We start from the raw sequence: 13624 nt of genomic DNA on the forward strand, positions 1-13624 counted from the left end.
AATATTTGAATCTATTCTATTTCTGTGGTTCAGGGTTTGTGCGTTTTACATTGGTGATTTTATGTTGGTACATTTGTACTCGTCTATGAGGTCAAAAAGAAGTTTTTTGCTAGAATGTTTTATCCTCCTGACTACCAGGAAAATAAATGTTATCCAATCACATTTATTTTGAAATTTCCCAATCTATGTGAATTAATTGGAATACTTCAAAAGAAATTTGGTATCTTTGGAAAGCTCTGTATGTCCTCTACAGAGCACAAAAGTTAATGCAATTGGAAACACTGGGTGGGAGATATGTAGGTTTACAAATTTGAACTACTGGTAGTCAGAAGGATATGACCTATTTTTGTATTATATGTGTATTTGCTAAACATAAATATATCATATTATATCTGTGTGTTTATACATTGGGGGAGGGGAGGTTGAGAAGGTTTTCCGCCCACGGGATAAAATTTGTCAGGACTGCCTCTGGGTCACACAATGTAAATATTCATTTTTTTAGTCTGTACAGTGGTACCTCAACTTACGATCATTTCTAACTACGACATCCTCGAGGTACGATGAAAATTTCGATCGAATAATTCACCCTAGATACGATCAAAAATTCTTTTTGTTTGTCTTTTTTTGCCGCATCTCTTTTGTGTATAACAGATATCTACGAGCACCGAACGATTTATTCAGACGAGTTTCTCCTACGCATCGACCAGGAAACGCACAACGCACATGCCCGTGCAAAAAGAGGGCTTTCTGGGTAATGAAGTATACTCGTGCACACAACAGCGATAGCCCATGGCAACCTTTCTCAGAATAAAACTTCATTACCCACAATCAAGACGTGGGTAGGCTGTTATTCCTTCCTTAGCCTCTTAGCTCCCGCGATCGCTCATTCAAGACTACTTCTCGTTGGCAAGTGGTCGTGCGTTATCCTATTGTGAGGACATTTGTGTGCATCATTTTCAGAATATTTTGAAGGGAATACAACAGCAAACAGCCCATCGATAGCGAACGTGAGGGCGGAGGCGTGGCAAACAGCTAACCCGCCCAGAACGAAAAACATCGGCGAAATCTGCCCAATTTTAGTTATATTAAACACATTTTATTACTATTAAACCACTAGTTATGTGTTACTTTGTTAATAGATGGCGAATTAGAAGAAATAAAAACATTTATTCCAATCCAATATCCTGTTTTTGGTGTTTTTTCAGAGTGTTGGAACGAATTAATTTGTGTTTTAGTTCATTTCAATGGGAAACGTTTGCTCGAGTTACGAAAAGCTCGACATACGATCTCAGTCCCAGAACGGATTAAGATCGTATGTCGAGGTACCACTGTATCTTGAAAACTTGTTAAGTATGAAAACATACTACACTTGTGTGTTGTGTATAGTACACTGCCAGGCAACCTACTTGTTGGTGCAATTGGACTGGCCTCTGGGACAGGAACAGTGGATTCTGACTTAGCCGCCAACTGAGGAGGAGGAGGAGGAGGAGGAGGAACGGTCACTTGAGGCTGTGGAGAAGGAGGTGGCAGGATAGCGACAGGCTCAGAAGCAGGAAGACAGGAGAGGGAATCCGATTCAGAGGGCAGGAAAGCAAGAGGAGAGAGAGGTTCGCTTAGCGGAGCTACAGAATCCACCGATGCAGGTAAAGGGGTGCAAGCGGGGGGATCCGAAGGAGAAGGAAAGGTGGTAGTTACCGGCTCAACAAAGGGAGGAGGAGCAGTGCTCGGCTCAAAAGCAGGAGACACGTCTGCGGGTAAGGAGGCTGAAGGCAGCACCATGTCAATGATGGTGGGTGCTTCTACCTGCACGGGTTGAGGAGGAGGAGGTGCTACAGTCTCTTGAGGGGGAGCAGGAGGAGATGGTGGAGGAGGAAAGGAGGGGATCGGATCAAATGGAGGAGGAACGGGCTTTGGATGAGGAGCCTTGGAAGGTTCTCGCATTCTGTTGATGACGTTCTCCGAAAGCTGCAAAGCAATGTTTGAAATCAGAATTAAAAGGAGATTACGAGAGAGAAAAAGTCGTTACTTAAAATTCAAGGAGACACCGCATTGAAATGAATGGGATTACTTTGTAGGTGACTTTTAAAGTCTTATATAATGCCCTTAAAGCGGCTTCATCTAAATTTAACCAGGGATACACTTATTGATGTAGCAACTCTTGCTAAGTGACCATCTCGTTTGTATACTTGACCTCATGTCATTCGATTGGTCATTCATTCATCAATTGGAGGAAAAACGCGGACGGTGACGTCATTGTCAACATTCTAACATTTATATTCCGCCGAAAACGCATTTTCACGTTTATACACTTATTAAAATCAGGTACATCCCACTTTCACGTTTATACACTTATTAAAATGAGATCGATCAATGTTTACACACTTGTTTTGAGAGCCTTCTTAATGAAAAAGCATGTGATTGTTTTAAAAATATTGATCGCGATGTCTAGATCGTTCAATCTATAATTCCATTTGGGAGAAATAAGACTTCACGCTTAGAAGGGAGTGAAAAAACAAACAAGCAAAGAATAAAAACACTGTTGCACACAGTTTCGCATGCAAGTGTCCATTCACTCACCCTAATGCCCTTCACCACAGTAATGTTGTCGTTCTCATCAGACTCAAATGACACTCTGCGCGTACTGTTGTTGGCCCCCATTGTCACTCTGCACCCCCAAAGGACATTCACTATCTACATGTATTATTAAAAACTTATGATGATGTGTTTTTATCTTTGTTTATAGTGGTCGCAGTTGTCAGAGGCCCGCACGCTGTCATTCCAGCTTCATCAGGAAACACATGCAAGAAAAGCATTTCCTATTGGCTAACAGCGTCTCCGCGTCCGCATTGGAGATTTCTATTGGTTGTTTATCTATGAATGGGTGACAGTTTTAAAGAACCAGGACTCAAATAGTATATATTTTAAAAAAATGTATGCTTTGTAATTGCTGCGTTTAGGACTGAAACAGGTTCCCGTTTTCGACTAAATTGTTCCTCATACATTTTATTTGGCACATAAAACGGCAAGGTTCATTTTGATCATAAATGAAGATTATGATGGATCCCTGTTGGGTTGGGTCAAAAGAATTATGGTTGCAATAGCTGTCATTTCTATTGGCAGAAATATTGGTCAATTCCATCAATTCTACAGAAATTGCATTCTCAATTTTACAAAAATCATGAATTTACTTGTTGAAAACAGATTCGTAAACATGATTTTAGTTGCTAACAATATGCTTTATTGCAGATTGACCCCCGTGTGTTGGATAGGAGCCAAAACAAGCAATAACAAGCGATGATAATCAGAGAAATGAAACAATTAAAATAACTACAGTGCATCAAATATGCAGTAATTTCTCAGACAGAAGGTGAGGAGGAGTAAGAAGCAGGCGTAATTTTGCCACAGATGACCTATTATAATTCACATCCAAATCAACATATTGCTGGTAGCTTTGGGAAAATGCCCAGATTGTTGTCAGCTTCACTTTCCACTATGGAGCATATCTTTGTCCAGTCAGTGCACATGCACATCTGTTGTTTACCGGCTATTATGACTAATTTCAGTGCTGGGTTTCTTTGCCATTGTGTTTCGAGAACAGAAAATAACGTTTGGAAATATATTAAAACCTCTACTGCAGCTTCTGAAGTCATGAAAAACATCTTGAGTTGAAGAAATGGAGGCCGGTTTACAATTTGATCATGATGGGTAGAATAATTGCAGCTCCAAAATGGAACAGCATGGCTTTTGTTTGTTCTGCAAAGTCGCGCTACGCTGTTAGAAATCAAAATAAGAACAGAAATTCGATTTTCCTTGAGAACAGATGCTATGATTATGGGTGACAGCTCATATGTCTTTTCTTCTAAATTGGATATATTATAAACAAAGAGTTGTTTATTTGGGTTTTGTTCCCACAAAAACATAAATTGAATCAAAAAGGATTTCCATTGATTTATGGGTATTGAATTTACATGATTTAGCTTTAATAATATATTCAAATGTGTATATCTTTGTTAGCCCTGTTTTACACTTTTAGATATACTTGTCTGGACCATTTTTGCATTATTTAATGACTACAAGGCTGCAGCACATTGTGTTTCATATATCACGTTTTGCGATTGTGACATTATATCTGAAAAGTAAATCCCTTTTGGCATTGTACTTTGTTGCACCAAGAAGCACAACTTAATTGTACTTTGTATTCTTCTGTTTGTCTATTACCATCAGAAAATTGGGTTTTCATACATTGCAGCCGAAGCGCATTCTCCAGGGGAAACCCTCATCTCGGAATCTATTATTATCGTAGATTACTTAATGAATAACTGGAATATGCAGCGACGCCCCAGGGCACTCTTTGAAAAGCCTTAGGCTGCATTGAACACTGAGTTTATATAATAGATACCCCACTGTATTACAAGACAATAAACAAAGTCATTTTGGTCCATTTCACAGGTTCTTTTCCATTTGCATAGACGCAAACATTTTCTAGGTACTGAAACATGTTGTTTTTGTATGAATACGTGTCAAATTGAACAGCATGACCTTGGCTCGCTGTTATTGGGGACAAGAAGGCGAGGAGATTGGGTGGCCTGATGGGCAGAATGCTTCTGTGATAAGAACGTCAAAATTAAACCTGGACCAGAGGAACTTGACTCCTTTATTTATTTATTTTTCAAAGAAAAACGTTAGCGTCTTCTCTTTTTTTTCCTCCACTAGATGAGAAAAGACATAAAGATGGGCGACAATCTTATCTCATCATTCCATGGGCGCATCAATCACAGTCTAGACCAGTAAAAATCGACCAATTCCACCTCCACAATCAATGTCCTTTCCTATTGTCACTGGTACAGCAAAGATTGTCAGAGATAAGACCAAGCAAAGCCTTCCAAATCTTCCTCTATGGATGCTCTAAAAGAAAAGCTATTTACTGACTGATAAATACTTGCCTCTCTGCTACCATTCCCTTTTTTTCCTGTCCCGTGAGATATGAATCGAACTTTCCAATAAAGGAGCTTCCTTGCTGTGATCTGTTGATTCTTTCAAAAATCAATGCTGCATTAAAACATGTGTCTGGTTTTAGGCTTTAACATGAGGCTCAATATCTCATCATTTACTAGACATAGAAAATTAGACAATAGTACTTAATAAATTGTTATATTTATTGTAGTTTGCAATTTTTACAATATTCTCTTGCTTATTATTCATTTTTATTACGTATAGTATACACTGTGAAGCAAAAAAAGACCGAACGATCAATATAAACTACAACTCCCATGATGCTCCAATATGGGCTTCTTGCTTCTGGTTTTGTCATCGCTGGAGAAAATGGCTACTGACACAGGGCGATACAGGGGAGCTGTCAACAAAAACAAAGACCCCTCCGGGCTTCTTATTTCTGTCATAAGGTATTGTTCATCATATATCTTTATTTTATCATGCGATCGTGCTCTTTTTTCGCTTAACGAAAATCTTCAGGATATGCAGCTGTCAGGATCGTCTTCCTGTCTAACGGATATACCGTATTTCTCCTTTGAATTCGCATGTAAAAAGGAAACAATGTTGCATTGTACTGAAATGTTTGTTTCCGCAATTGCTTACTGGCTCAGTAACAATGTTGGTGATCAAATCTGATGGTGTTTTCATGATTATGTGCCATTGATGGCAACATGCGTCCATCCATTCGAGGTGAGGGCTAGTCGCTAACGAGTTAAATCTGTCCTTGCATTTAGGACTTTGTCCAACAGCGATGACGTCCAGGACAGGGAGACAGAGAAGGGCCGTCTGGAGGAAGCATTCGAGACGTGCGATCGTGATCTGGACCATCTTATCGTGCAGCACTACGCCGAGCTCACCACCGCCATCCGGACCTACCAGAGCATCACCGAGCGTATCACCACCTCCCGCAATAAGATCAAACAGGTAGGAAATGGGAAATAAAGTTGTATGGCACCCGCTGAGGTCAGCGCATCCCATGCAGGTGAAGGAGAACCTTCTCTCCTGCAAGATGCTTCTCCACTGCAAGCGGGATGAGCTGAGGAAGCTGTGGATTGAGGGCATCGAACACAAACATGTCCTGCAACTCCTGGATGAAATTGAGAGTATCAAACAGGTGCCTCAACGCTTAGAGGCTTACATGGCCAGTAAGCACTACCTCCATGCCACGGACATGCTGGTGAGTAGGCGTCTGTGCGGGAAAAATCCACATCGAACCCAAAACACAGTGAAGCATCACAACTTGATTTATTTTTGTTACCGTATAATATTGGCAAATGCGGTTGCCAGAATTGTGGCATTACAAAATGGGAAAAATTTAAATATATTGCCAAACTAATGACAAAATAAATAACTTTTAACTCTTACACCTAATCTCCTTTTCCTGGAACCCCTGAGTGTCGGGGTAGAGAAAAATATTTTTCATTGCTAATCTGTACCCCCAGATTTCTATGTAGTACTGTGGGTACAGATAGCTATGTACTGTGGGTACATATTTTATTCAGTATTACTGAAATATGGGTACAGATTGCTTTGTACTGTGGGTACATATTTTATTCAGTATTACTAAAATATGGGTGCAGATTACTAATATGTGGGTACAGATTGCTATGTACTGTGGGTACATATTTTATTCAGTATTACTAAAATATGGGTACATATTACTAATATGTGGGTACACATTACTAATATGTGGGTACAGATTACTCATTTGTGGATACATATTACTAATATGCGGGTGCACATTACTAATATGTGGGTAAAGATTACTCTTGTGGATACAGATTACTAATATGTGGGTACAGATTACTAATATGTGGGTACAGATTACTAACCTGGGTACATATTACTAACCTGGGTACAGATGACTAATCTGTGGGTACAGATGACTAATATGTGGGTTCAGATTACTAATCTCTGGGTACAGATTACTACTCTGGGAACAAATGACTAATCTATGGGAACAGATGACTAATCTGTGGCTACAGATGACTAATCTGTGGCTACAGATGACTAATCTGTGGCTACAGATGACTAATCTGTGGCTACAGATGACTAATCTGTGGCTACAGATGACTAATATGTGGCTACAGTTGACTAATATGTGGGTACAGGTGACTAATCTGTGGGTACAGGTGACTAATCTGTGGGTACAGGTGACTAATCTGTGGGTACAGGCGACTAATCTGTGGGTACAGGCGACTAATCTGTGGGTACAGGTGACTAATCTGTGGGTACAGGTGACTAATCTGTGGGTACAGGTGACTAATCTGTGGGTACAGGTGACTAATCTGTGAAGTAGAATTGCATGCAGTGTATCTGAAAAAGCAGTAGGTACAGTTTAGTAATCTGTGGGAACAGTTTAACAAACTTTGCCTACATATGACTAAACTCTGGATACATTTTAGTAATCTATGGGTACAGAAAAAAAAAACTAAAGTGGCACTTGTGGGGGTCTGTACTTTCCAGTTACACATGGGTAAAAAAATATAGTACAGTATAAAAACAATATTGACATTTTTTCCTACCATTGTTTTGAGTTTAAAAAAAATACCGTCAAATGTAAGAACAGGAATCTCTACTCTGTTTTACATTTTATGGTTCCCTAATTTTTTTCATGATGAAATTATTGCATCCACAGATGCCAGTATTTTTACCATCAATTTGAAATACTAATCCCATATAGCTTCATCAGGCACACAAATGTTCTGTTTTTAAGCATCACCTCAGTTTAAAACCACAGATTCTGTGATGTGTTTTTTCTGCGGGACCCCCGACTTTGCAAATAATTAGTCTCCTGGAATTGATTTATCAATATGAGGAGGGTGAGGGAAGTATGGTAGTCACAAAAGGAGCGTGAAAATCCTTTTGAGCGCAGTCAGAACGTCCTCGCAAATCGCTCTCGTTCGGTCGCTTTGATGCCTTTTAAAAACAGTCGGACTTTCATTTCACTGCTCTGGCCTGCTAGAAGGCTTGGTGGAAAGGCATAAAGAACACTTTTTTCCCCCCAAGACCTACATTTGTGGTCAAAATTTTCTTACACTTGTGAAGAACATAATGTCATGGCTCTCTTGAGTTTCCAGTTATTTCTACAACTCTGATTTTTCTCTGATAGAGTGATTGGAACAGATACTTCTTTGTCACAAAAAAACATTCATGAAGTTTGGTTCTTTTATGACTTTATTATGGGTTAACAGAAAAAGTGATCAAATCTGCTGAGTGAAAAATATACATACAGCAACACGAATTAGCAATTTTGGTGATTTAGAAAATTGTGTCAGTGAAATGAGCTTCATAGCATGGCCTCTTAACTTCTTGTGAGTGATTATGAGTGACTACAGCTGGTGACTTCTCTGAGGCCATTTAAATAGGGCTCATTGGATGCAGACACCCACAAACGCTACAATGGGAAAGTCAAAGGAGCTCAGCATGGATCTGAAAAAGCAAATCCTTGACTTGCACAAGTCAGGAAAGTCACTTGGAGCCATTTCAAAGCAGCTGCAGGTCCCAAGAGCAACAGTGCAAACAATTGTTTGTAAGTATAAAGTGCATGGCACTGTTTTGTCACTGCCACGATCAGGAAGAAAACGCAAGATATCACCTGGGAGAAAATTGGTCAGGAGAGTGAAGATTCAACCGAGAATCACCAAAAAGCAGATCTGCCAATAATTAGAAGCTGCTGGAACACAGGTGTCAGTGTCCACAGTCAAGTGTGTTTTGCATCTCCATGGACTGAGAGGCTGCCGTGCAAGAAGGAAGCACTTGTTCCAAAAGCGGCACCTTAAGGCTCGACTGAAGTTTGCTCCTGATCACATGGACAAAGATAAGACCTTCTGGAGGAAAGTTCTGTGGTCAGACGAAACAAAAATCGAGCTGTTTGGCCACAATGCCCAGCAATATGTTTGGAGGAGAAAAGGTGAGGCCTTTAACCCCAAGTACACCATGCCTACCGTCAAGCACTGTGGTGGTAGTATTATGTTGTGGGCCTGTTTACTGCCAATGGAACTGGTGCTTTACAGAGACTAAATGGGATAATGAAGAAGTAGGATTACCTTCAAATTCTTCAAGATAACCTAAAGTCATCAGCCCGAAGATTGGGTCTTGGGCGCAGTTGGGTGTTCCAACAGGACAATGACCCCAAACACACATCAAAAGTGGTAATAGAATGGCTAAATCAGGCTAGAATTAAGGTTTTCGAATGGCCTTCCCAAAGTCATGACTTAAACCCCATTGAGAACTTGTGGACAATGCTGAAGAAACAAGTCCATGTCAAAAAGCCATCAAGTTTAACTGAACTGCACCAATTCTGTCAAGAGGAGTGGTTAAAGATTCAACCAGACGCTTGCCAGAAGCTTGTGGATGGCTACCAAAAGCGCCTCATTGAAGTGAAAATGGCCAAGAGACATGTTACCAAATATTAGCGCTGCTGTATGTATATTTTTGACCCAGCAGATTTGATCACTTTTTTCTGTTCACCCATAATAAAGTCATAAAAGAACCAAAGTTCATGAATGTTTTTTGTGACAAAGAAGTATCTGTTCCAATCACTCTATCAGAGAAAAATCAGAGTTGTAGAAATAACTGGAAACTCTAGAGAGCCATGACATTATGTTCTTCACAAGTGTATGTAAACTTTTGAACACAACTGTTCATCCAAATATTCATGAGTCATAGCTATAATTTCCTTTCTCGGTTTTACCTCGAAAGAGTTGGATTAGCTGCAAATATAATTTGCTGTGTGTGTGTGTGTGTGTTTGACTGTGGCTTATCGCCATGGTTTGACAATTAGAATTCAGTCTGTGTTCTTGCCGCTACTGAAAGGCAGTCCTAAGCCCTATGGTGTCGGATAAAAAAAAAACCTCTCTCGCTTTTCTTTCTTTTTATACTTTTGTACTTTTGTTTCACCTTTGTAAACTTTTATGAACGGTAATAGCAACCCATCATCTCATACTGCATTAAATAGATACACATTCTTACAAAAGCTATGGCAATTTTTCCATAGCAAATACAGGCCAGTTTTCCATCCCCACAAATACTATAGGTAGTTATTTATAATAGGTATTAGTAAACTAAGCCACTTTAATTTCTACTTGTACGTATAATAGTTGTACGTTTTTTTCATCATACGTATTTATTTATTTTGTTTTAAAGATGTTTTTTACTTGTAACGGTTCGCTTGTGCAGCGGAAACACCCGAAGCTATCATTAAAGAATGATCTTAAGTCATCTTAATTTATGCTATTCCCGGTCAGGTGTCTGCTGTGAAGTCGCTTGAGATCCCCCTCCTGCAGGTGGAGGGGCTCGGCGACCTCCGCCTGGAGCTCCACAGCAAGAAGCTCAACATTCACCTGGTGCTCATCGACGAACTCCACCGTCACCTCTACATCAAGTCCACCAGCCGACTTGGACACAAAAACAAGGAGAAGAATGCTGCGCGCCTTCCAGGGTAAACGAAGCCAAACTTTTTGGTTGGTCGCTTAGATCAGTTAAATCAGTTTTTGGTGTGCCGCTCAGTTCCATGAGTACACCAGACAACGCTTGTCCAATTATTGTGCCTGTATAGAAATCCATTTCACATCTCATTTGCTTGGTCCGCGGTGTTTACACCCTTTTTCTGTGTGCTCATTGTGTCAAAAAATAGTCTTCAATGTGGTGCCTTCATTACAAGTCCAAACAGGTGCCAGTTGCCAATTATTTCTTGTGTGGACACCAGGCCAATTAGAGGTATAACAAGTGTATTTCGATATATTTATCCCGAAGACCATGCAATCTCTTTCTCCAACTAGCGCTGCTATTCCATATCCGGCGGTAAACATTAAGGCTAATACGGCGCGGCGACTTTGCTTTGTTTATGCTTTTGTGTTGAGGCGTCGCGCGCGCGCGCGCGTGGGCGCAGTAATTACGGCGGTTGTGGGTCTGCGAGGTACAGTGATTTATTTCCTGGATCAGCCGGTGACAGGCGCCAGCCTCCCTGACAACAAACCCCTCTTTCGCACACCCCGCTGACTTAGTTTATGCCGCTTGGACTTTAAAAGGCAGCGATTACTCCCACTTCCAGTTTAAGGTGTGATAAATAGCTCATTGGGAAGCATTCGCCAGTCTCCACGCAGATGCAAGGCGTCAGGGTTAAACACCAGATTAATAACGTTAGCGAAAGGCGGCTCGCTTTGTTTTTGGTGTTAACGCGCTTCTTCCGGCGTGTGATTGACTGATTCCGTGCTTTTCAGGTCTGCGGGCAAAGACGTGCCCCCCATGCCGCCGTTGGACGTCAGCGGCCTTTCCACGCCGCGCAAACTACTGGATTCCTCGCAATTCAGCACACCGGGATCCAGCAGCGGTACGGAACGTGCGTTCAATGACATCACGCGCAATACACAGCATATGTTGAGTACTGCTCGCAAGCTGGTTTGTATTAATGATAATGGAGTCGTTAGAGACACCATTTGCATGTCATTATGAGTTTGCCACCCAAGTACGCCTTTGAGGAAGTTTGCCTCATTTTTTCGCAAGACATTTGTCACAACAACCTCCGCTGCCACCATCATAGTCCCTCGCCAACATCATAATCATCTTGTCCGCCTTTATCTGCGTCGTTTGTCATCCGCCGGCACCGGCATCGCAGCAGGAGGGAAGAGTGGCGGCGGCAATAGGCGGGGAGCATTTGTAACGCTCAAACTGGCAACTGATAATGTGTGGAAACAAAAATGAGACTGTAATGAAAAAAAAAACATCCAGAGAGCAATAAGTTTATGTCAGGCATGCCTGGATTTTTATCACTTTCTTCCTTAACAGTTTGTTTTTTTAGTCGGGTCATTTTGTTCAACTTGCGTTTCAGCCACCCTGCAAGGCGGAGCGTTAAAAACTAAATGGCAGATTGGTCCAAATTATTCAAAGGAATCGGGCAATCAGCAGGCCCACAGGCGATCATGTGCCCGGACGCTGGCACGCTAACAGCTGCAGTTTTAATAACATTAGAGCACCTCGTTTGTAGCTCGTAATGGTCATAATTATTACACAAACTACGAACGGAACGGGCAGAAGAGGCAAAGGCGACCCAAAGTCCATTAACTTGCCATAAACATTAACTCCCCGAACATGCGCTGATGGGGAATTGGGACGCCTCTTCTTGTGAAAATTGGACCCTCGCTTGCTCTCAATTGCGCCACTAATTTGGTTAACTAATATTACACTCTTGTTTTTATGGATCGGCGTTGGTGCGTCTCATTATTAAAAAGCTCCTCCGGTGTTTCGACGGAGCTCTCTTATTGCAACGTGCATTATAAAAGTGCCGCCAGATCAACTTTCTTGTCATTTGACAGATTGGATCTGAATGGTCGAGGCCCAATTTTTTTATACAGCAGTTGCAAAGATGTGAATAAGGAAGGATGAAAGGCAGAACAAAGATTTTTTAAAAAACTTTGGTTTGTGTCCCGCTAATTTTTGAAGCTGTGTTTATTTCCACTGTAGCGCGTGAACTTCAACAAGATCTGCGAGAGTCCAACCAATTAGATCTCCCAGAAGTGGACCCGGAGGAGAACAGCGCGGAGTTCATGGGCATCCTCATAAAAGTACATGCAACACTGTGGACCCGTTTAATTGTTTTCTCTTAAACGACTGTTTTTTTTCCCCATCAGGCACTGGCCAAGCTGAAGAAGATCCCTGAGACCATCAAAGCGATTATGGAGCGACTGGAGCCAGAGCTCAAGCAGATAGTGAAGAGGTCCACCACGCAGATTGCAGACCATGCCTACCAGAGAGGAGAGAACCTGGTTCAGGAGAGCCAACCAAGGTACAATTAAGCAAAAATATCTTTGACAATCAAGAGTTCCAGTAGAAAAGAGTTACCATTTACTCGTGATCGGATGTTTGGTCGCCGGACGTTTGGTCGCCGGACGTTTGGTTGCTCGGACGTTTGGTCGCCCAGACATTTGGTCGCCCGGACGTTTGGTCGCCCGGGTGAATATCATTTTGAGAGCTGGTTTCAACAGTAGATATTTAGATATTAAACTCTCTCTCTCATAAATATAGTTTTGAGAGCTGGTTTCAACAGTAAACTCTCTGTCATGTTGTCAAACGTCTGGCGACCAAATGTCCGGCGACCAAACGTCTGGGCGACCAAACGTCTGGCGACCAAACGTCCGGCGACCAAATGTCCGGCGACCAAATGTCCGGCGACCAAATGTCCGGCGACCAAATGTCCGGCGACCAAACGTCCGGCGACCAAACGTCCGAGTACCGTATTTACTCGCATATAAGCCGCATTTGTCGAACCAAAAAAAAGGACTGAATTGAGGGTACGGCTTACATGCGCATAAAAAGACGACATACACGAAACTGCAAGGTAACAAAGACAAAACGCCATAACACAAGACAATGCGGCCGATACGGTCATTTATTTCAAAATGGAGAAAAGATAAACAGATAAAACGCTAAACCAAATTTATTTTGACGTCTATCAATGAAAGTCAAGAAAAAAAAAAGTGAAAAAAACTCACTTGTACCTGTCACTACTCGCTCAGGGCGTCGCATTCTTACCTAGGGTGCTGCCGTCTTACCTAGTTAAACGTTCTCTGACTGGCCAGACGTGAGTAACCTTGATAAATGTACTCATTTACCATGTTAGCACATCCCAATA

The 13624-nt window shown here is 41.5% G+C and overlaps 2 protein-coding genes across 8 annotated transcripts in view; one reads left to right on the top strand and one right to left on the bottom strand.

Annotated features, from left to right (window-relative positions):
* chchd3a (coiled-coil-helix-coiled-coil-helix domain containing 3a) overlaps positions 1-2807 on the bottom strand; it is a 41723-nt gene extending 38916 nt beyond the window's left edge. For 2 of the 6 annotated variants that reach the window (XM_077594228.1, XM_077594227.1), the window contains exons 1-2: positions 2578-2807; positions 1407-1965 (exon numbers count right to left, since the gene is read on the bottom strand). In XM_077594228.1, the coding sequence (XP_077450354.1) occupies positions 1407-1965; positions 2578-2658 (640 nt within the window). In that variant the 5' untranslated portion in view covers positions 2659-2807. The remainder of the gene's footprint in view (positions 1-1406; positions 1966-2577) is intronic. The other 4 variants (XM_077594232.1, XM_077594231.1, XM_077594230.1 and 1 more) reach the window with 4 other exon arrangements.
* Positions 2808-5282: 2475 nt separating this feature from the next.
* exoc4 (exocyst complex component 4) overlaps positions 5283-13624 on the top strand; it is a 59996-nt gene continuing 51654 nt past the window's right edge. The window contains exons 1-7 of one of the 2 annotated variants that reach the window (XM_077593853.1): positions 5283-5402; positions 5727-5916; positions 5975-6169; positions 10242-10435; positions 11217-11335; positions 12457-12557; positions 12624-12778. In XM_077593853.1, coding sequence (XP_077449979.1) covers positions 5284-5402; positions 5727-5916; positions 5975-6169; positions 10242-10435; positions 11217-11335; positions 12457-12557; positions 12624-12778 — 1073 coding nt within the window. In that variant the 5' untranslated portion in view covers position 5283. The remainder of the gene's footprint in view (positions 5403-5726; positions 5917-5974; positions 6170-10241; positions 10436-11216; positions 11336-12456; positions 12558-12623; positions 12779-13624) is intronic. The other variant, XM_077593854.1, reaches the window with a different exon arrangement.

This window comes from Stigmatopora argus, chromosome 23, assembly GCF_051989625.1.
Source record: "Stigmatopora argus isolate UIUO_Sarg chromosome 23, RoL_Sarg_1.0, whole genome shotgun sequence".
In the NCBI taxonomy this organism is placed as follows: domain Eukaryota; kingdom Metazoa; phylum Chordata; class Actinopteri; order Syngnathiformes; family Syngnathidae; genus Stigmatopora; species Stigmatopora argus.